We start from the raw sequence: 24,589 nt of genomic DNA, 5'->3' as shown, positions 1-24,589 counted from the left end.
TTAATTGTCCCAAATTGGCCAAAATGGCAATTTTTAAACCCCCATAACGTTATGAAAAATGGTCTCAGGTGAAACATCTTTTCAAGTTTAGGCTCAGGACAACAATCGCTTTCGAATGATTTTTAAAAAATTTCGTCAAAAATGGCTAGTTAAAAAGTCGAAATTTGTCTGAAAAAAAAGCCACCCCGAGCTCAAATATTCCGCTACTTTTGTATCGAAAGTCGGAACAAAAACAACAGCTAAAATGGTTAAACGAGACAACTTTGTCCGCATGCTGCTTAAAAAATTAGGATAATATTGATTTGGCGTTTATTTAAATTAAATTGGTGCGAACAATTGGTTTGAAAATAACCACTTTCTAAGTTTGCTGGACTAGCATTTAAATGCCAAATAAATTGTAGTGGTACCATACACGCCATCAACTTACTAACTTACTTAAAATGTGCGTAGCTAAAACTCACTAAATACTGAACCACACTCAAATACTAGTCATCAGCGAAAGTCCACAATATATAAAATTTAATTAGTTTGTTCTTGCTTAAATTAAACGCCTTGGTAATTCAATTGAAGTAACTTATTCTTGCAAAACTCGTTGACTAAATATAAACGTTTTTGATTTCGGTGAAAAATGAGCGATTATCCAAATCAACCCCCTTCCGCTCCTGGCTACGGAGGTTTTCAGTACGACCAGGGGGCATCAGCCCCTCCTCCTTACGCTGCAGATTCGCCACCAGCAGGTTACGGATATGAAACTAAGGTAAACTAATTATATAAAAACTGTTTAGTTAGTGCGTAAAAGTGAACTATATGTGAAAACTAAAGAATTTACATCATAAAAAATTATTTGATTGATATCAAAGCAGGGGCGGATTTAAGGGGGGGGGGGAGGGGGGTTAACCTTTGTGCCATTTAGAAAAAAGGCGTAACCTTTTTGGCTGACGGACCCGAAAAATTTTCTAAAGGCGCCTTCGGTGCCACTATAAACTAATTTTGAATGGGGAGCGCGCGCCAAAAAAAAATGTAATTTTTTGGTAAAATTTTTTTCAAAAAATGCCTAAAAAAGCCTTTTTCAAAATTTTGCCATGCACATCTCGCAATAACATATAAGTTTTTGTGTAGAATATAAATATAAGTAAGAACGACCTTTTATGAATAAAGTTGTAAAACGCTAACTCGCAACAAAACCCGCAATGAGGTTCCATGTATAATAATCAATTATAATTAATATTGATGGTCTGTTTCCATAAACTTCTAAAATAATTGATTATAATGGATTACAGAGCGATTATAAAACAATAGAAATATAAGTTAATATTATCCATTATTTTGAAGTATAATGGATTACAATGGATTTCATTGGTTATAATAGATTATAATGAATTATAATAGATTTTTTGAGTGAGAGCCTAGATTTTCCAAAACTGGAATCGAATATTCAAAACTTATATGTTCCAATCGCTAAATTGTGTTTCACATTTGGCTACAGCAAAAAATTGTATTGCAAAACTTCAGGGGCTTGCCAAGCAGGTGTGGGAGGAGGGGTGTGGGGGGGGGGTTATTGTGAGGAGGTCCAGGCGAGATTTTAAGTGGGAACGGGCGAGGGTGGGTGGGTAGGTGGAGAAAAAAAGTTCAATTTTTTTCTCTTTATTTTTTTTCGAATATAATCGATTGCGTGGTCTCATAGTGTAATTATAATCAATTTTGACCACTAAAATTGATTATATTCGATCATTATCTGTGGAACCTCACTGCGGGAAAGTAGCTCGCGATTTAGGACAACTCGTAAAAAGACAACTCGCAAAATACTCACTGCTGCAGTCGCGCCAACGTGTTGCGAACATGACAACAAAGGGTAAGATTTCATACAAAACTTAGAGCCGGTTACTCTTAAGCCGAAAGTTTTAAATTAAATTTTTTTTTAACCTTAGTGAAATTGTCGCGTTCTCAAATTTTGCGAGTTGTTTTTTACGAGTTGTCTTTTATGGCGAGTTGTCGCGTCACCAATAAAAGGTTAGTGTGATTGAACGATTGTATGCTTTGATACGAGAGCCGAGCAGGTTATCACTGGTGCGTAGCTTGTTTATAGGGTGGATATGCAGCTCCTCCCCCTCCCTTTGTGGGTCCTCAGAACGTCAATGTCACAGTACAGTCGCAACCTATCGTGGTTCCTGTGGAGAATTTGGGGCGACAATCTACAATGACATATTGCAATCATTGTCACAGTCAGGTAAACTAAAAAGTTAACTATATAATCCTGAAAAGTTTCAAAATTCGCTGACATGGACCCGAGATAGACTTAAATAATTAACCATTAGAACCAGTAGCGGCAGGGGCGGATCTAGGATTTTCTCGAGGGGGCGGCGTATTTTCAAAAAATTTTCGAAAATTTTGTCGACCTTTTTTTTTAGCTCTTTTAGTCTGTTTTGGCGAAATTTTCTGCGCCGCAGGCAAAATTTTGAAAAAAACAGTCCACAAAAAGCGTTTTTAAGTAGTATTGTATCGTGTCCCGGATCCTAAGGGGGGGGGGGGGTCCTTTTAAGGGGGGGTCCTCACGTAAAGCAAAATCCTAGGAAAGGGGTCCTTAATTTTTTGGAGGACCCTCATCCTAGAATTTCGTAAACGAAAGAAATTTTCCACCCAAAAAGCAGAAGACCCCCTACTTAAGATCTTGCTAAGTTTGGCTTAACAACAAGGGACACGATACAAAATTCTTTCTAATTCCAAATTTTGGGGTCCTAATTATTCGTCCTGGTTAATTATATGAAACAAATTAATTGTTATATTTGTTTCGGGCAAATGAACTTTCGACCTAGTTGAAATTTGTTAGTGAACGGGTAATTGACTTTTATGGTATATAATAAAAATTCGCCGGCCATTTTGGCAGCGTAGCTTAACTGTTGGCTGCAGTAAGCTAAATCCTTAACTTGACCTAAATTTTATGGTGAGAAGGCAGTAAATTGAAATTACTCTCCAAAGGCGGCGGCCGTTTCTGGGCAAAATATACCAAATGATAAATTTGTCAAATTTTGAAATAAGAAAAATGAAATAAGAGGGAACTTGGTGTACTGAAGATATTGATAATGAACATTTACAATTAAGAGTGTTTTCAACCAGAGAAAGAAACTCATTTTTCAAATTTTGTAATGAACGCTACGTCGTTTTCCTCGAAAGGGCAAAGGAAATTTCAAAGAAAGAATACGAGTTAATTTTCAAAGAACAATTTTATTTGAGTGAGCTTCAACAAATCTCTTGGTGCATTTCTACAAAACAAAAGTATGGTACTGTGAGCGATTTGAATATTGCTGATTATGAAAACGTATTCGACTATTCGTTTGACTTTAACTCATTATGGGTTGATAAAGACTTGGAGAGAAAAATCCGTCTATGTTTCAACAAGCTATCAAAATACAAAAAACTTCCGGTGGTTTATTTAATTATTTACCACCGTTATCTTAATGAGTCTAAATGGTATTTGCAAGGTCACTTTTATTTCCACTGGCTTAAAATTCAGCTGGTTGGAGAGGTGTTGGAAAAAATAAATAATGAAATTGCAAAAAAGCAGAGTAACTCCTACTGATTTGAAAATATTTCACGAAATTTATACGTCTTTGAAACAAACTTATCCTGATAATTCTAACCGACGCAACTATTTTCTAGCTGCATGTTCTCTGTTTCTTGTTAGTTCTGATAACCTTAACTACGACATTTTAATTAAGTTGAGACCTTATGGTGGCTTGATTGGTATTGATAACTCTTCCTTGGACAAATACTTGAAAAATTCCAAAAATTTACAATTGCACGCTATTTTGCACGATGCGGCCGGATTTATACACGAATTTTATCAACCGGGTCTCACGTACTGTTACATGTTGCCCTGGAACTGTAACAACAGCTTATTGGGACATTTGAGTGGAATAGCGTTCTGCCTTTTCATTAAGCTGAAAAAACCAGAAGTTAATCATTTACTAGAATGCTAGGCGAGAGATCAGTTGTGCTTGACATGGAAGGCTTTCGTGACAAGAAAAACGCCTTTGTGGTTAAAGAATTAGAAATAACAACTTCAGACTACAGCGATCGACTCATTTTTTTTTACCTCTAGTGAATTTCAATATACTACCAAAGCTTGAACAAAAAGCTTACAACTGGTTAACAAATTATTTACACGGTCTCCATTGGGAAAACGGTGATTACCTTTAAATAAACTTGAATCAAATACTTCAGAGGTTTGTGTTGAGAAATCCCGGTGCTGTTTTTTACGCTAAAGGAAAAGAAAAGACAGAATTTTTGGCCAAGTACTTGGACCGAAAGATTGAAAACCTAGATAATTTGGGCTGTCCTCGGGTTGAAAACTTATATTTTAAAAATTATCCAAGTTGCAATAAACATATTCCACACTACAACTCCAGGAATCATTGTGCCCTGAAGAAAAAAACAAGGTTTTTTATGATTGGTTGAAAAATGAACAATAGCGAGAGATCAGCGAAAGTGGAGACATACCTATCACCAAATTCAATGCTTTGTGCGTGGATGACTCCAGAGGGTGATATTAAAATTTCATTAACAAGAAGAGAGCGTATTGATTGCAGTGGCCAAATTGTTCAGAGGAAGGAGCAAATAGTAATTTCCGAAGAAGAGTTGTCTACGTTGAAGAGGTTTTTTCCAGTTATTGATCAATTTGTATACTTCCAGAGATTCAAGTTTATCAGAAATGTTAGCCAGCAAGCGAGGAGTATATCTTCCCGAACTAGTCTTAGTACCCAAACGTCAGCCAGGAGTTCAGATGGATCTAAACAGCAGTGAATTGCCAGATGAGATTAAGACGATTATGAAAGAGGATACTGTGAAGAAAATAATGTACTACGAAAAAACTGCAAATATCCCAGCATAGTTTGTTCTAGAAATGCATGACATAAATGATAAAGATTTCACACATTATGAAATTTTGGACTGCTCTCAAAACTAATTTAATTTTTTACAAGTTTCATTCACAGAGAGAAAAAGTCTAACACAGTCTGTAGAAAAAAATAGTTTCTCAAATGTCAGAAGCAACAACAGCAGTAGATGAACCTGACGCAACAATAGTAACAGAGTTTGTTTATAACGAGACAAACAGTGAAAAAAAACATGGAAGTTTTGTAACAATGTAACTTTGCCAAGGTCTGAAGTAGTTTTTGTTGCGCAAATGGTAGTTATTCAAATTTTACTAACTTTCTGCATTATCAAACTTTCTTTCACTAAATTAAGTTGCGAAGAAACGTCAGTTTGGTTCATGATTTTATCAGGCTTGTTTTGTTACGTACTACCAAACCCAAGGATATGAATAAAGTGATTGATACTTCGACAAGAATTTTCATGGCGATAGTGGGACCTTCAGGATCCGGGAAAACTGAGTTAATTTTGAAACTTTTGATGGGAAATACTTTTTACCCTAAATTTGGAACCGTTCTATATCTTTACAAAGAGATGCAACGTGCATTCTCAGAAAAAGCGTTTTCTCGCGAAGTGAATGTGAAGTTCATGAAATTCGACGGATTCGAATCTGTGAGAAAATTAGAAAATGTTCTTCTAGTTTTCGATGATTCATGTGAAGACATCTATAATGACAAGGAACTTGTTAGGTTAGCGACAGCGGTTAGACATAGAGGGATAGTGTAATATATGTTAAGCATAACTTGTTTCAACAAAGTCGATGGTCGCGTACGATTGATTTGAACACTTCACACATCATTCTGTTCAAATCGCCTCGTGACGTTCAGCAACTAGATCTTTTAGGAAGACAATTGAATGTATCAAAGTTTTTGAGAAGCTGTTACGAATTAGCTACCAGAGACTCTTTTGGACATCTTCTAATCGACTTGGACCCCCGTACATCAGATTGTTTGAGATATTGTTCAAATATCAGACGACCTGGGCCAACAGTTTTTTATTTACCCTTATCTGAAGCAGAAACTACTCCAATCACAACCAAAAAAGAAAAACTTATCTATTCTGCGGCGAATGGTACAACTGAAACCTGACCAGCTAAGACGATTAATTAGAAAAACTTCAAATCGTGAGATCATAACACTTATTTTTGAATGTTTGCTCAATGTAGTCAATGGAAACGTACCCGTTAAAATCGCAAACATCGAACGATTCGAGACAGAATACAAATACTTAATCACTCCAAAAACCAGTGTTGTCAAAAAACGTGCGGTTATTTTGAGTAAAGAAGGCTTCCATTTAGTTCGACAAATACTTTATTTTTGTTAAAAGTACCTCATAACTTAATGATGACTGCTGAAGAATTCATTCTAATTCCGAAACACTTATATGTTAAAGAGCAGCCACATGCTGCACGTGTTCTTCATGATAATAATATTAAACATAAAAATGCTCAACTATCCTATCTTAACCGGCTTAGACCCCAATTACCTCCTCGAACTAGTGAGACTACTGCAACGAAGGAAACATTTACGGAAAATGTTGAGCGCCAACAAGAACAGCTTAAACTGTTAACGGACGAAGAAGAAGTACCGGTGGAACGTGATAAAGACGAAATACTAGAAGAGAAACACGATAGACTGACCGAATACATTTTAGGACAGTTACAAGTTTTAGAAGACAAAAAATTTGTTAGAGCAAAAACCGTACTTGAAATCATAGAAAATTCAGAAAGAGTAACCATAAACCGTGACAATGGGATGATATAAGTAGATAAAGTACCAACAGGACTTAAAGCTACAATATATTATACGACATACAACAACCAACGAAAAAATTACACAATCCGGCGTTCATTAACATTTTAACTGCTCTCAATTTGAACGAAAACCTGGTAATGCCAAACACGCGGTTCAGTCAGCGTCTTTTAACGCTCAAGAGAAATGAGAACCCGGACTCTCAAGGACCCGCTCAACGTCGCCCACTTGGCGGGAAAAAAGTAGTGCAAACCTTAAGAGAAGTAAAAAACACAAACGAAAAAGTCTCAGCGGTAATGGAAAAACCCAAAACCAAAAACGTGAAAAAGAGTCAGAAGAAGGCTCTGACTCATACGGAACGCCCCATAACGATTCAGATTCTCCAACGTCAGAAAAGACGAAGGCGCAAACAAAACAATAGGAAAATTACCAAGATTGAAGAAAAATTGTTGAAAGCTAAATACAGTGACAAAGGTCCCGCATTATTTGGTAGTGTGAACAACTTGATAAAAGCAACCAATTTGTCGCGAAAGAAAATTAAACAATTCCTTCAGACTGAACCTGCTTACACGAAATATCGAACTGTGATCCGAAAGACGCCGCGACTCAAGGTCATAGTTTACAATATCGACGAAATCTGGTCATTAGATCTGGCCTTTGTTGATAAACTTGCCCAGTACAACCATGATGTTAAGTATCTGCTTGTTGCAGTTGATTGCATGTCCCGCTATCTCAGAGTGCAACCCTTGAAATCAAAGTATGCTACTACCACAGCAGAAGCGTTCAAACTAATGATAACGACAAAACAACCGAAAAAAGTATGTGTGGACAAGGGCACAGAGTTTAAAGGGTCCTTTGAAGCATTATGTAAAAAGAAAGGCATAAACACATATAGCACAGAGAGCGCAAAAAAGTCTGCATTCGCTGAGAGAAATATCCATTCCTTGAAAAATTTTATTTATAAGTACTTGGAGGATAAATGGACTTACTCATACATTGACAAATTGCAAGATTTTGTCAATGCAATTAATTCGAGAACAAATCGTGTCACAAATCTTGCACCAAATAAAGTAACTAAAAAAGATATTCCTCGCCTGATTTCATTAAGAGCAGAACAATCATTGAAATTAGTTCGACGTCCAAAGCTTTATGTTGGTGATTATGTTAGACTTGCCAAAGTAGACATACCTTTTTGCAAGGGTTACAAAAAGTCGTTCACCGATGAAGTGTTTGAAGTTTTTGACATACCAACACGAAATCCCCCAACATACAATTTGATTGATTCTAACAGAGAACCGATTGAGGGAAAGTTGAGGGAGTCTGAACTAATTCGCGTTCTGGAGAAGGACAATCATGACTGAGGGCACTTCCAACAGCCTTTTCACATATAATGTCCCCCTTCCTTCACAATTACCCTAGTTTCATCTGCATCAATGAAAGTTTTTAAAGATAACACTCTGGCCAACTTCAAAAATCTCCTGAGTGAAGAAATAAATTTGCAAGGTGAGTGGAGAGTAGCAGTTACAGAAATTACCTTCCCTACTCAAATAAACAACGTAACTGACAACAAAATTATGTACTACAAAAAAGATCGGGTTAAAGCAAGCAAGAAAGTTGAGAAAGGCAAGATCTCCAGACCTTACCTTGGAGAAACAGCAAAAATAACAAAAGGAGAATATACGAGCATTGATCAAATACTGGACGAGATTCGTCGAAAGACAGAATTAGAGAAATTGGATTACGTAATAGATCCAATAACCAAACATCTTTCCTTATGGCTGCATTATTGGGAAGGTATAACTTTTTCAAGCCCGCATATTCCTAGTCTACTTGGATTCAAAGGCGTCAGAGATGGAACTGGTTATCATATCGGTTACAAACAAGGAAGCACGAAACATAGCACATTCTCTACCCAAGATCTTACTGCTGACTATCCCGTTGATGTATGCGCTGGTACTCAGCTTATGCTTATTTATCTGGATATAATTCATTATCAAACAGTCGGAGACACAAAAGCGTCCCTTTTACGAGTCAATGATACAAATCGTCGATTGAAAAACGGTTACGTATGTACAATTGAACCGAATCATCGTAAAGTGTTTAGTAATTTGGATTTTAAAAAACTTTTGGTCAATAATATTTCTAATATTTCTGTGAACTTGCGCACAGAAACTGGAGGACTTGTTCCTTTCGCTGGAGGGGGAAAAATTGTTCTGACTTTGAAATATCAAAAGTTTAGCGATTGATCAAAATGGATTCATATTACCACAACCAAGCAAACCTACCACATTTCTCGGGGCATTATAGACAACGAGGCAGTGGCTTCGGTGCATTAGCCTTGGGAATAGGAAGAGTTGCACTTCCAGTGGCTCGAAACTTTGTGATACCCGCGGCTAAAAAAAATCGGAAAAGAACTACTTCTTCAGGCAGCTCCAGAACTGATAGAAGTTGCAACAAAAAGAAAAAGTCCTAAGCAGGCACTCAAAAGCACCGTTAGAAAAACAATCAAAAAGCAAATAGGAGGAGGAAGTAGATCTCGGAAAAATCATCCGAAAAGAACGACGGCGTTTAAACGAAAAACGAGACGCGTCATTCCCAGAAAACGAACTGCACAGAGAAGTCGCTCCGATTTCTTTACAAGGGTTAAAAAAGATTTCTAATTTAATCCCGAGTGAAGCAACTCACAGCTCCTTGGACTTATTTGAAAAACCGCCTTTACTTGTCACTTATGAAAATACATTCACGCAAAAAATTGGACCTTCCTACTCTCCTAATGGTCCTATGCTCGAGTTTAAAGTACTCGGCGACAGAAATAATTTCATCGATCTTCAACGTACTCGTTTGGAAATAGTAGCACGAATTGTTCGAAGCAATGGAAACGTGCTTCGAACGCATGCTACAGAGGCGGCAAACAGAGATACGCCGTATTTTGTTAACAATCCTTTATCTTCATTATTTTCTGAGTGTACACTGTCTCTGAATGGTGAGAAAATATTAACTACCAATGCTAATTTTGCCCATAAAAGCCTTATTGAGACCGAGTTTTCATACAGTAATGATGCCAAGAAAACATGGTTAGCTTGTCAAGGGTATTATTATGAAGAAAATCTATCAGCCATTGACGGTGCTGGAACGAGAGCTGATGATGTTACGGAGCGTAAAGGTCTCGTTGCGGCCTCGAGTGAGCTAAAGCTATTTGCTAAAATTGCTTGCGACTTTTTGTCGTGTGACAAGCATCTACTTAGCGGTGTGCCAATTAGATTGTCTCTTAGACGTTCTCCTAACAATTTTGTTGAAGAACCCGGCAGTTTACAATTACATCGAAGTAGTACCAAAAACGTTTCTCGCAACTGCAGGAGTACAAAGCTGGCGACAAGAGGATGTTTTTGCAAAAGAACCTGTTCGAACAATGATAGTAGCAATGAGCATAAACGAAGCATATTTGGGTAGTAATAGAACAAACCCTTTTCATTACCAGAAATTTGGGTTGAATGAGATCATTGTGTACAGAAACGGTCTACCCATTGCCGGAACTCCCATCTCAACATCAGACAATAAAAGAATTTATTACAATACGCTTGAGGCTCTTGATTTTGTTTTGAACACTAGTCATGGAATCAGTCTCGCTAATTATGATAATCATTATATTATGGCTTTTGGTCTCACGTCTACTTAGGAGGCTTCAAACAATTTTATTCATCCTGAATTGACCAATTGCACTATTTCGGTCGAACTCAAGTTTGACGCAGGTCTCGGTAATAACGTCGAGTTTATGTGCGTTCAGATAGAAAAATTACCAAAAACAGTCTTATGACCTAAGATAGACATGGATAATCTTCAACTGGTAGAAATTATTAACCGTTGTAAACATTTGAAATATCGCTTTAGAGGTCTTTTTCCGGCAGATTAGCCATGCTCCTCAGTACTGAAAAACGATAATACGTTCATGATTATGAATGCCTCACCATGGGATCAACCTGGAACCCACTGGTTGCTTTTTGCTCAAGCTAGAGGACAGATTTTCTTCGCAGATCCTCTAGGTAAACCATTATGTGATTATCCCCTGGTGTACAAGAATATGCGACGTACAGTTCACGAGGGAAATCAACTACTGATGAAAAACCAATACAATCAGCTGATTCAGTGTTATGCGGACTTTATTGTATTTATGTTGCTCATGTTATAATTAAAAACTAATTTCCAATAGGTTTCAAACTTAATGATCATGATTTGATAAGATTTGCCATGTTGATAATGAACATATGTTATTCTAAATTAATTTATTGATGTTTTTGTAAAATTTACTAATTCGTTTTTTTTTCACTTCATTCTAATTATTAACAAAGTTTTTTTTCTGCAAGTTTATGGGAACAGCGAAAAGTTTCATATCAAGTCCTTCGAAATATTAACGCATGGCCATTTGATTTAGCGGGCAATAGCTAACCCGGCGTTGCTCGTCGCTAAGCTCCTCGGGAACGCCTCCCGCATGTGTAGTAACATTTTTTTTGATATACAAGAGCGAAAGAAAACCAATATTTAAAACTTGAATTTTTTCTCCATGATAAATTTCACAAACAAAGTGTTTGAATCAATTTCCATACAACCATACCCACTCAAAATTATGTCAATTATTCTCAGCAGCGTTTTCACCATTCAAAATATTAGTAAAGCGTTCAATTGTTACGTTAGTAATCAGGTCAGTTTGAGTTTGAACAGATTTAGTCTGCGAGCCCAAGCAAACTTGAGGCAATCGTCTGCGGACTGGAACACCACTAACATCTAAGTTGTTAATGGAGTTATAATTCACAGCTATTTTCAGTTTTTCCATCAGAGGGCCAGACAATTTATAGTTGGAGCATTCCAACATTAAAAATTTGAATGTAGAGAGAAGACAAGGAACAACGAAGGCTCTTGAAGTCATCTTGTTAAGTAAATCGGTAGACTCTTTTGTGAATTCGACCAGCACGTGATAATGTTTTTCGTTGTCACTCGAATGATTGCAAAAATCTAATTTATTCGAATAAAGGATACCGCAAAATTTGCTTTTATAGCGAAGCCTGAAAATTTTGGGTTCATGATTCAGGATGAAAAATTTGTAGTTTTTACGGAACTGTTTGAAATAATCAGGGGATTGCTCATACATTGCTTCAACCATTGCTTTGAAGTTTCAATACAATAACGAGTTGATAATGTTACACAACCCGACAGTTATCATCGTTTTCACTTTCGCATTCCTTTTCAGAGCATGAAGATTTTTTAGATTTGTTTCGCTTTTTTCTAAGTTTTTCAGTCACGTCGCAGTTTTTTTGCTTTCGTCAACCTTTTGATTTTTGTATAACTGTCCGCCAAGGACTCGAATTCACCAGTTGACAAAGGTATTCCTTGTCGATACTTGAAAGTTCCCTCTTCGTCTTTTTTGTACAATTTGATAGTTATGTAAGTACCGGTCTGTGCGAATGTTTTTGCACCGACTCTAACTAAACGTTTATCATTCGAAGATATATCCCTAAAATCATCGAAATAGTCAACATCCGTTTCAAGAGAAGCGTACATTATAAATGAATAACAACCAACTGGTTTTTAGTGTGTAACGTTGAAGAATGACTGATCACAGTATACGAGACAGATCATGCGCTCCCAAAAAAAAAATTTAGGTGATAACGTTTACAAGAGCTCTAAGCCATATTGATAAAACTTAATCACCAAGGATATAATTTCTTTAACGATAAACCTCTTTTTATATGGGTATTTAGTTACTTTTTCCCCCGGCTATACTCTGAAAATCTTCTAGTGTTATTTATTGTGACGGTTATTTTAATGACTGTTATGAATCATGGTAATGAATTTCTAACAGCATAAACAAGAATGTATTGCAAACTATCATGAAAACTTGATTTTGAGTGCTTTTGCCCGTAGCCACTATAATAAAGCTAACACATAAATCTAAAAAATCGGGTTTTCACATTCATTCCTAACATGACCTCAGGCGTCATGCTTAAAAGAATGAATAAATTTTGATAGCCTCGCCCAAAAAGTTATTAGCTTTGACCTAATTGAACTATGCCACCCCTTTCCTGATCTCATTCTCATTAATAAACTTTTCATACTTTTCATTCTCTCAATTTCATTTCGGTAGTTCAGTCATTTCATTTTAACAAAACTTTAAACCTCTTCAAGCCATGAATAGTCCTTTACAAATAATCTCAGCGTCTGATCGAGAAAGAACAATTATCTACCAAACATACACGAGAGTCTCGATTGCAGTCATCCATCAACAGAAAGAGAGAGTCTCTCCGTCTACAGCAAGTCCGTTCCATGACTTAGCTCCCCGAAAAAACGACGAGAATCAAAACGAGGAATGGACTACAAAAAGTCATATCATGCTACCGAACTACCTCCTTGATCACATCGATCTACTTAGACAGAATCGAAAACGAATGTACGAGAGTTGCACTAATCACGAGAGCTATCCGGCATTAGAAAAGACGGAGATAAACGACCCAACCTCACATCGAGCAGTCTCCAAGAAAAACTCTCTTCGCGTATGACTGCGAGTCAATGCCGTTGTATGAAAATCAGGAGGGATGTATTCGTGATTATACAGAGCGCGAAGCGTACTGGGATATTCCGACAGCAATGTCTCCCGAGTCGTTTGTTAGGGGAGCAGTTTCAACTCCAGAACAATCAACTTCCTATTCGGATGCTCGGGTTTCATCTAGTGCGGAGACAATTGATCTAGTGACCCCAGATCTCATTCAAGGCACCCCTCCAAATGCAGCTTGTTATGCGCCAAAAAAGAGAAAACTACAGTTTCGAGGTTTCCAATAACTTAAACAAAAAACTTTCCTCTGTTTCAAATATTATTCCAAGGTTTTAAAATTTCATTTTTGTTTGATTTGAGTTTTAAGCTGTTTTAACATTATTGTGTGTATATTTTTTGTCTCAGTTTTTATTCTGCCTAATAGATCAATTAAAGTTTGCCCCATAAAGTTTTCAGCAAAATGTTAGAAAAAATTTGAAAAACTAGAAAAAAATCACAAATCGAGAATAATTTTTCGCTAAAATTGTTGTTTGAGAAAGAATGAGAGAGAGAGAGAGAGAGAGAGAGATAAATACACTTGCTCTGTAGTGAACCCCACTTGGAATATCCTTTTCGGGATATTGCTTTCTTTTCAAAAGGAAGATAAATATGGAAGGGTCCAATATTTTCTTGTTGGTAGTCGAACCATACTTATTTGGCTTTTTTTATCAAACACTCTCTGTTCTCTCTCTCTCTCATCATACTTTGTGCCCGGTGGGTTTAGCCAGACCTTACGCAAAGTAACAGAGAGTGTTTTAAGCCATAAATCTGCACATGAAATGAACATGACCCTTAACCCTGCTCAGAAATTCATGGCAAATTGATTGAGGGTAGTTTCAATGGATTTGGAGAGAAACAAATTTTTTCCCATTTTTTTTTTCAATATTTTCACAAAAATCAAATTTTCTCAAAAAATCACAACTTTTTAAGCGTCTACTCTTATTGATTAGGCTATATATGTTTTTTTAATTTCTACGCTTGTCCTAATTACGTATCAGATAGCTCCTAAAAATTTCAAACCACATTCACTTGAATTTAAAACGAGAACGAATAATTCAAGCTAAAAATGAAGGAAAAAAGAAGTTAGAAAATTATGCTTTGTAAGTTTCAAACACGACCAGTAGAACTGTGCTCGAGATTCCATAAAACTTACTGTTTTTTTGTTGATAGATTTAAAAGACACTTTTTTAAATATTACTTTTCCTTTTTTCACGACATAAAAAACTTTTCTTTTATTTTCAAAAAAAATTTTTTTTTCACTTGAAATTACATAACGGGAGGCGTTCCCTAGGAGCGTAGCGACGAGCAACGTCGGGTTAGCTATTGCCCCTTAAACCAAACGGCCATGCCTTAATATTTCGAAGTACATGATATGAAATGTTTCACGGGACACTGGATGACATGAAGGAAACTTTGATTCCGATATCTTTTACACATTCAAATGACAATCTATGCTTATCATGCATCGGTAACTATCAAGGTACAAAAGTTTTAGGCTTTATCTAAATCATTCTAAGCTTTAAATTTTGTAATTTAGTGCTGAAATGTTAACTGAAAGTCTAATTCAGTCCCCTAAAAAATGCCAAAACTTTAAAAAAAAATTTATCGCTAACCCTTAAAATTAACAGCAAAAGTTTGAGGCTGTAAATGAATCAGTTTTTAGTATACAAAAATCTTGCACTTGAGCAGAGTGATGAGTTATAAAGAGCTTAAAGCTAGAAGAAACCCTGTTTTTGGAAAGGAAAGTACTTATTGTCAAGACGGCGAAGTATAACTCTCGTTAATGGCTTCTACTTGCCCTTACCCGCAAAGATTTTTTGGTTCTAGTCATTTCTCGCTTTTGCTTCTTCATAACCAGTTTTACTTCTTGAAATTTTCCTGAATTACTTAAGTAACTTCAACAAACAATGCCCAACTCTACTTCTATCGCGACACCTGTTCCTTGCCAGCAGTGCGGAAAAATACTGAGCTCTAAAAGAAATTTGAGAAGACATGAGCAAAAAGTTCACAAGATCCTTCCTCCCCCTCCTCCTCAAACTGTTTGCGATGAGTGTCTCGAATCATTCGAGAGTTTGTCGGAATCCCGAGAGCACGTCGAGCTGGTACATGACATGACTTCCATACAATTTTTCTCGCCGCGGAAAGCTATGGACAACACTTGCTGAAGAAGCACGCATTGCCAGTTTGGGACGGCATTGAGACGACGTCTTCCGCTGCCCCAACGGAAAGCGCGTTTAGAGGCAAATTGCGTCGATACGATCTCAAAGTTGGTGAAAAAGAAATGGATTTGCTTCAAGTCATGATGCAAAACAAGGAGGAAATAGATGCTCTCATACTGGAAAGGGTCAAAGAGGGTTCGGACAAGGTGCAATTCCACGTAGAAGTGGGAATGATCAAAAATTCCCACTGTGCAAGACGGGGACAGTGGAAACTTCGAAAGGACCATGCTGTTTCTGAACATTAAGACATTGACAGTGTACTTCGAGGGAATAGCTGGGGATCAATTCTTGGAACTGATTGAACATATGGTCAACCAAGTCAATTTGTTCTCTTCTCATGGTAGCGGATGGATTATTGACAGAATTGAAAAATTGCAAATCAGTTTCGCGGCCTTCTCACCAATAAGAGCAGGATCCTACCTCGAGCTACCTGATGCACTCAGCGCAGCATCTACTCTGCTCACAAATATCAACACTAAAGATGATGACCGATGCTTTCTCTACTGCTTTGTTGCCGCATATCACAATGTGAATGAGCCGGCCCTCTACCCCACATCTAGACGGTGGCTCGAGAAAAAGAAAGTCTCAACCTACAATCTCGACAAAGAAGGAATTGTGAAAATCAATGGGGAATACGAAATGCCAATGGGTCTGATGGATATGGACAGATTTGAAAAGTTGAACAATTATCAAATCAACGTCTTCCGGTAAGCAAATTCTAATTACCTTCTAAAAATTTTAAAATTCCTTCATTAATGTTCTTCACCTATTCAAACACCCTTTTTATTTCATTACAAACCTAGGTATATAAATTATTTTTCTGTTGAGGTACAACGATGGCGAATTGTTGCCCATAAGAGTATCGAGCAGATTCACTACTAGCCTGATTGTGGACTTGTTGCTGCTGACAGATGGATCAAAATATCACTATGTGTTGATAAGTGATCTCCAGAAACTGGTCAAGTACGTGCGGCACAAAGTGCACCGATTTCAATCTGAGGTTTGTCGCAAATGTTTCCACACGTGCGCTTCATTTGAAACTCTGAGAAGACATCAAGAACTGTGCTACCAAGACGAAGATGTCGTCATAACAATGCCCAAGCCGGGAAAAGATGACCACAAGTTCAAAAACTTAACAGCTCGTTGGTACGTACCCAGAGTAATCTACTTTGATTTGGAGTCACTGCTCTTACCAGTATACGGACCGCAACCTGATCCGCGAAAATCTAGCACGCAAACAATTGTAATCCATCAACCGTGCGGCTACGCGTTAGCAGTAATCGAATTTGAGAAAAAAAGACCTGTTAAAATTTGAGCTTAAAAGAGGACCGAATGTGATGGAAGAGCTAATTAGCTCCCTTGAATCGTTAGCGAGACAAATTTACGTAGAAAAAAGGAAATATTACACTTTCACTGGTATAACAGACCAGAAACGGGAAGATGCTACAATTTGTTGGATATGCGAGAATGATTTTTCCGACAATGATCAAGTGGTACTTGATCATTGCCATTACACCAACAAGTTCCTGGGTTGGGCACACAATGAGTGTAACGTTAATAGAAAAACAACAAATTACATTCCAGTGGTAGCTCATAATTTGTCAAATTATGATTTACACTTTATAATCAAAGCGCTGGCAAAAGCGATTCGGAAAACACTTTTTCCGTAATACCCGCATCTGAAAAAAAAATATATATCCTTGACAATCTCAGTATAAATAAAAAGGTACACGGACAAAAATGGAAAACTCAAAAAACTCTACGAAAATCTGAGGTTCATCGATTCGTATAGGTTCATGCTAGCATCGTTGGCAAAACTTGTCGATAATTTGCCCAGCAAAAAGTTTTTTCTGCGTGAGAACTATTTTGAAAAACTCGGCCGTTCACCTGAAAAAGTCAGTATACTGAAACAGAAAGGGCATTATCCCTACTCATACTTCAACTCATTCGAAAAATTCTGAGAAACTCACCTTCCCCCACGAGCAATGTGGAAAAATAGTCTAACAGGAGGGGATGTGAGTGTTTCAAGAAGCGAGTACAATCATGCCCTTAAAGTTTTCACCGAATTGAAGTGTGGCTCACTTGGTGATTACCACGACTTGTACTTGACTACAGATGTGCTATTGCTTGCTTCCGTTTTCGAAGCTTTTCGGGAAGTTTGCTATCAAACATACGGAGTGGATTGCGCCTGTTACTTCACGGCAAGTAACCTTTCCGGGGACGCCTTTTTAAAAGTTTGTAAGCCCGAACTGAAACTCTTAACGGACCGTGAACATCTGGACCTTGTGCAGCGAATGATACGAGGAGGCATGTCGTCGGTCTATGCGCGCCAATTTTTCGCCCTCAGAACCATCAAGCTACATCCTCAATATTGATGCAAACAATTTGTACGGGGGGATAATGAAACACTGCCCTTTGCCATTAAACGATTTTTCAATAGTTGAAAAAAGTCTGGCAGACATACTGCTCACCAGCGAAACCTCAGAGTGGGGTTATATAGTTGAAGTCAATCTAACCATACCCGAAGAGCTTCACGACTTCTTTGCTGATTACCCCCTTAACCCCTCTCGCGAAGTAGTGGACATCGGTGCAATGAGCAACGAGCAAGTCGACATGTTGGGAAAATTGGGAATCACCACACTGCCAAAAGTGCCAAAGCTTCTACAGACCTTGCATCCTAAAGAAGGTTATGTTTTGCACTACCTTACCCTAAATTTGTACCATGAGCTGGGAATGGAAATAACTCACCTCGGAAAAGTTCTTCAGTTCCGCCAAAGTCACTGGATGGCACCCAATGTCGACCTCAACACCCGCCTACGAAAAGCCGCGGTAAATAAATTCCAGGAGAACTTCTACAAGCTAATTGTTAATTCAGCTTTCGGTAAGACAATGGAGTCTAAGTTAGGAAGAAGAAGCTGGAGATTGTAAGGAATGAGAGAGAACTTTTACAAAAAACAGCTCTGAGCACAATGAAAAGCTTTCAAATCATTGACGATCAATTAGCCACAATTAGCTTTTCAGTAACAAAAATATTACGGGATAAACCTATGATAGTTGGTGCGACCATCCTAGATCTCGCCAAGCGTTTCATGTTTCAGTTTCATTATCAAAAAATGAAACCAATTCTAAACTTGGAACTCCTTTACTCCGACACGGATAGTTTTATTTACGCTATAAAAACTGATGACGTTTACCGAGACTTGGAGAAAATAAAAGCTGATTTCGACTTTTCAAATTACGATAAGGACCATTTCCTGTTCGAGGATAACAACAAGAAAGTTGTGCTGAAGTTCAAAGACGGGACTGGTGGGAAGCCGATCAGAGAATTCATCGCCCTAAAACCGAAACTATATTCGGTCGTCCTTAATGGTAAATAAAATTTAAGCCACCCTTCCACCCCCATTCCTACCTTTTACAGAACAAAATTACCACCACCAACCTACCTACACCCCTTAATTTGTTGCATTAAACTATGGGCATTTAGCTGATTTAGACAGCATTATACAATGTTGCCTAAACGTTGATTTATCTGACAACATATTCCCTCTTTTTTCCTCCTTTTTAATCATAGTTTAGAGTCTTCTGCTCTTTTTTGGTACAATGAATCAAATTTTGTTCGGTATAAATGAGTTGCTGAAGTGAAATGAAACTATCCCCTGCGTTGTAGAAAAGAATAATAATTTTGCTTCTGTTTAGAAGGCACTCAAAAATTGAGTGCCAAAGGAATTAAACGGAGTGCACAGAGAGAACTAGTCCACCAAACCTTCAGGGATACATTATTCACTGGAAAAACAATGAGAGTGTACAACTATAATATAGTTTCGAAAGGTCACACCAATATGACAGTGAAACAAAACAAACTTGCATTATCACCATTCGATTCAAAACGTTTTCTACTTTTCGACGGAATTTCGACAGTGCCCTTTGGCTATAAAGCCGCTCTAGAAAATGCTTTTCTAGAAGACATTTTCATGGACACCGAGTGGGCCAACTCATACAATGAAACTGATAACACTTCTCGCGATTTTACACTTCTGGATAGGGGATTTTTACAGCGGCCCTACTCAGAAGCAGAGCTGCAAGAAGAAGAAGCTTCTAGTAGCCGAGTCCGTGAACGTTCCCCTATAAAAAAAACCCATTTATTTTATCTGAAGCTTCAGAAGAACGACCATCTAAAAACAGCGCAAAAAAAACCAAAACAATAAACATTAAAGTCTGAAACATATATTTTCAGATGATTTTTACTGTTCGTCCTTTTTATACTTCGACTTGTATATGTTTTGGTTTTTACCAATTTACAACTAATTGAATACTCGTATTGAGCTCAATCACTGTTTTAACATAAATAGCTTCAGGCAAATAAACTAGTAGACGCAAACCAAGTGTTAATTCAAAAAAATGTGTGAAATCCTTAGGCTTGTTTTCAATAACAAACTTTAATAGCATGACAAATCTTAGACGAAAAGAAAGAAAGCCAGGAAATGATATCCACATGAAACTAGGACAAAAAAGAAAAGTTCAGGAATTAGGACGATTAACTTTAATTATCGCGGAAAAAGGGACCGCTTTAAAAGGAATTAGAAGGAATTATTGTATTGGGTCCCGGTTGTTAAGCTCAGCTTAACAAGATCCTAAGGAGGAGGTCTTTTACTTTAGGAGTGGGAACTTACGTTCATTTACAAAATCCTAGGATAGGGGTCCTCCAAAAAAATAAGGACCCCTTTCATACAATTTTGCTTTATGTGAGGACCCCCCCTTAGGACGCCCCCCCCCCCTTAGGAATCGGGACACGATACAATACTACTTTTTTAGGCACTTTGTTAAAAATTTTGACCAAAAAAAATTTAGTTTCACCCTCAAAATTAGTATATATTGGCGCCAAAGGCGCCTTAAGAAAAATTTTACGGTCGATCAACCAAAAATGGATTTCTTACAAAGTACCAAAGGGGGACCCCTTTGGGTCGGCAGAAGGTAGAATCCCTGAGGGGGAAGCGTCTGCCCCTTCTAAATCCACCCCTTAGTAGCGGATTTAGGAGAGGGGGGAGCGGACGCTTTTTCTTGGGGACTCGACCCCGTGCCTACCCAAATGGTCCCCCCTTTGTACTATTTTGAGACATCCATTTTTGGATGACTGACCCGTAAATTTTTTTTAAAGGTGCCTTTGGCGCCAATATATACTAATTTTTATGAGGGAGCACCTGCCGAAAAAACTCAATTATTTATCGAATTTTTCCAAAGAATGCATAAAAACGCCTTTTTTGGCTTGTTTATTTTTGAATGCCTGCGGCGCAGAAAATTTGATCAACCTAGGGTCTTTATTGTGATATGGGAGAGCTCAGAAAATCATTTTGGTCGACCTAAAAAAAAGGTCTAGAAAACTTTCAAAAGTTTTTTGAAAATCCGCCCTCTCGAGAAATTCCTAGATCCGCGCCTGATTAGAATTATCAATAACGACATAAATGCGGTTTCGAAATTACACGAGGGTATATTTGTAATGAAGTCATAGTTCATCCAAACTAATAAATAAGCTTCAGCTGACAAGGTATCTCTAAAAAGTTAACTGAGAAAAAACTACCGTTTACCATAATTTTTTGGACCCTATATGTAGCTATAGCGTATATTATTTTTGGTGCCAGGTAAATAACACAGCAGAGCATAAGAACGACAAGGTTTTCAGCCGACTTTTTTTCTTCGTTGTAATCACAGTTAAAAAATAACATCATTAAAGCACCATTGGAATTCTAAGTGTTTTTAAGATTGCAACCTTTAGCTTTTCGGCTAAAACGTGGAGAAAACAATGAACGTGTCTTTTGATACAATTTTAATCATATTTTCAGATACGTTCAAGGCTGGATTTATTGTTCCGACTTTCGAAGAAAGGATGAATAATTTGTGATCGGTGTACTTTACTTTATTATTTATACCTTTTCTGTTTTTTACGTAGCCACTTTTGAATGGAGTTTTTTGCACCACCTGAAATGCATTTAAAACCTCAGCTCAAATTTCAAACATTGTCACTTGTGGTCGTTTTTTGTTAAGTTATGCCGGTTTGAAAAAATCTTTATAGCTAGCTCTGGACATTGATCTTTGGCAGGGGGTCGAATCCCTGAAGGGGTGGAGGGGGGGTTGTTGGGGGGTTGAGGAGAGCATACGCCCACAACCCCCCTAATTCCACCCCTTCAATTCATGTAATAATTTCAAGATACAAGCTATAAAAACGCTCAAAAAAGAATTTGTTTTCAAAAACTTTCAAAAACTTATGAAACCCCTCGACTAATGCATTCATTGAGTTATAATTATTTTTAAGTGCAAAATTAGTGGTGAAACTGAAAAATCAATCAGTTCATGCGTTGCGCTCGGTTTTTTCTAGACTTAATCAAGTGACAGTACCTGCTTTTTTATGTTGTGGAAATTTTGTATTTTAGATCACAACGAGTGTGCACCACGAAGCGAGCGGAGAAACCTGGCTCATCTGTTTCGGACTCTGGTTCATCGGACTGGGTTTTGGCTGTTGTCTCATCCCATTCTGCGTCGACGAATGTCAGAGGGCTGTTCACACCTGCCCAAACTGCAACGCTACCCTCGGATCAAAGGATGCATTCTAGCTGCAGATTTAGTTTTAAAAAGACCTGGCGAAAAGTCAGAGCTTCCGAGAATTAAACCGACTGCTCGAAAACTCGGTGAAAATTTGTGAATATATAGAATAAAATGAATTTGATCTGACTTCAAAGAAAAATGCAAAACCTTATAGATTTCCGCCAATTGGGATATATTTCGAAAAAAAGTTATTGTTTTAACGAAATATTTTTCCATGGCCAGGGATTGTTCCTAAAAAAGTTTTATTTTGAATCCAGAAAAAAGTACGAATAGTCTGTCATTTTCTGAAAGTTGGTACAACAAAGCGCTTAATGAGCTTAATGTTTCTTAACAATAGGCACTGACTTCCGAATCTGCTGTATGGTTTAGCGATTGAAAAAAATGCCCTCAGGAGCAATTTTGAATGCTTTTCTTTTTCTCTCGTACTTATCATAAGTTTTTTTTCTCGTAGTTAAATTTTTTCATGAAAGGATATGAATTATTTTAAAAAATGATTTATAGCACAAAAACGTCAACGGGTATTACAGATGATCCTTAGGCATTAATTAAACATAGACGAAAAACGCAATGATTTAGTTTGAAGTGAACTATGTAATAGTTTTAGTTTCTTAAGCCCTAAATGGACCAAAATCTGAATTTTTTTGAGCCTTGAAAATCAGTCTCAAACTGATTTGAATGTGGTTAAAAATGGTTGGTCAGAATTTTAAAATTTTGACTTCTGACATTTTAGTTTAAGTTAAGGACATGATTTCGACATTACAAGCTCAGATCACAAAATACGGCTTCTTGTCCATATGTAAAGAAGTTTTTTAAAGCCACATTATGCCCTCTAGATCAATTTTTGAACCCATGGAATTTACTTAAAAACTTCCCCCTATGGTACCTACTGAAGAATATCCATCCCTATGAATAGATAACGTAATTTAGCACAAGAGCTAAGTATTAAAAAATTTAATTTTGCTGGATTCTGATTGTATTACGCTAGCAAAAACTATTGACGTCGGACAAAACGCTTGCTAGGAATAAAGGGTCCTTTCTACTTTCTATCTTAGAAAGTAAATCTAAAATTCGCTGAGAAATATTTTATTAAAAAAGAAGTTAGTATGAATTTACAGCAAGTTGCCTTTTGACTCAATATTTATTTTTTACGGTGAGATTGGAGATATTTTCTCTGAGATTGAATATTATTTTAGAGAAGGGTTGGGGTGGTTGAGGAGAGTGGTGATGGTGGTAGAAGAGAAGTTGTTGGAATGAATTCCCGTAGTTTGAGCTTCTATTTATACTCAAATGGGGAAATCACGCCACTTTTCGTATCAAATGAGAAGTTTCTTTTAACTTCGTATTCTTTATTCGTACATTCGTATTTTACGAGAAGAAGGTTTCGTATGCTCGTACTTTACGAGAGGAATCGTTAATATTCGCTTTGAATGAGAATAGTCGTTTCAATTCTCAATGCTTAAAACGTTATACGAATTATTCCAATAGCATTTCCCTTCCTTTTGCAGGGGAATAAAAACATATTTCTTTTGTGGTGGCGGCGGCGTCACATTTTGTGAACGCAATAAAATAATTCATGATTCTGTTTCTATTTGAAATCAGAACATATCCATCCTCCTATTTGGAGAAGGAAAAAAACTAAAACTTTCATTTTTATTACTTTCACTTGAATAGTGGGGTAATTGTTGATCGATCGAAGCTTTTTCTTTCAATCTCATAAAGTTTGTTGGTATTACGGATGTTAGCAGATGTTTTTGAACATAAGCTTTTTCTTTCGATCTCATAAAGTTGGTTAGTAGTTTATTGGTATTACAGGTAGCAGATGTTTTTAATCAACTGATACTTTGAGTCAGGCTTGAATAAATATAAATACATCAGTTACATTTATAAATCAAAATAGAGTTTACACAACCAAGGGATTTAACTATAAAATTAAATACATCAAAATTATCTGTTTCTCAAAAGTTTGAAGGTTAGTTTTATTCCTTGAACATTCTTTTTCCGAAGTCTCCTTTTCTTCCTGAAGTATGTGAAGTCTGTCCAAACGCGTAATAAGGGGAGGACTGGTTCATACAAAGGGAGTATTTTTTTGTGTTTTTTGTTTTTTATAAAAGTCAAAATTGTTGAAAGGAAATTAATAGCTATACTACATAGCTATATAAAGCGAAAGAATAAATGTTTAAATATAAGAATAAATTTCTTACAATTTTCCTTCCAACCGGGCTATAAGTTGTTGATTTTTTGTTTTCAGATTGTGGATTTGCTTTTTCAGCTCCCGGATTTGGTGCGTTTCATGTATATGACTGCGCTGAATTTGCTCAGTATAGTCATCTAATTGGGGGGTTTGTAATTTTGCTGTCAGATATTTTGCTGGGACATAGATTTTTTGATATTCAAGAAGGGAATTAGTTATGGAATACATTTTTTTTATAGGGTGATAGGCTTCTAATTTAAAACGATTGATTAATGGATTCAAAGCATAATTGAGATCCATATCGAAGCCAGGATTGCTTTTA

At 37.0% G+C, this 24,589-nt stretch overlaps 1 protein-coding gene across 1 annotated transcript; it reads left to right on the top strand.

Moving 5' to 3' along the window:
• Positions 1-430: 430 nt before the first annotated feature.
• Positions 431-22,272, top strand: LOC134857110 (lipopolysaccharide-induced tumor necrosis factor-alpha factor homolog). Its single transcript, XM_063873477.1, has 3 exons — positions 431-757; positions 2,087-2,227; positions 21,905-22,272. Exons 1-3 carry the CDS (start codon positions 629-631, stop codon positions 22,082-22,084), a joined length of 450 nt encoding a protein of 149 aa, XP_063729547.1. The 5' UTR covers positions 431-628; the 3' UTR covers positions 22,085-22,272.
• The last annotated feature ends 2,317 nt before the right edge of the window (positions 22,273-24,589 follow it).

The sequence above is a fragment of the Symsagittifera roscoffensis genome, chromosome 1 (assembly GCF_963678635.1).
Source record: "Symsagittifera roscoffensis chromosome 1, txSymRosc1.1, whole genome shotgun sequence".
Classification (NCBI taxonomy): Eukaryota; Metazoa; Xenacoelomorpha; order Acoela; family Convolutidae; genus Symsagittifera; species Symsagittifera roscoffensis.
This window is presented reverse-complemented; position numbering and strand designations above follow the sequence as displayed.

Bases quoted from the DNA above. Each gene is read 5' to 3' on its own strand.
- LOC134857110 (XM_063873477.1), top strand. From the start codon at position 629: ATGAGCGATTATCCAAATCAACCCCCTTCCGCTCCTGGCTACGGAGGT. The intron at 758-2,086 runs GTAAACTAATTA...GCTTGTTTATAG, and splicing joins GTTACGGATATGAAACTAAG to GGTGGATATGCAGCTCCTCC. The intron at 2,228-21,904 runs GTAAACTAAAAA...TTTGTATTTTAG, and splicing joins GCAATCATTGTCACAGTCAG to ATCACAACGAGTGTGCACCA.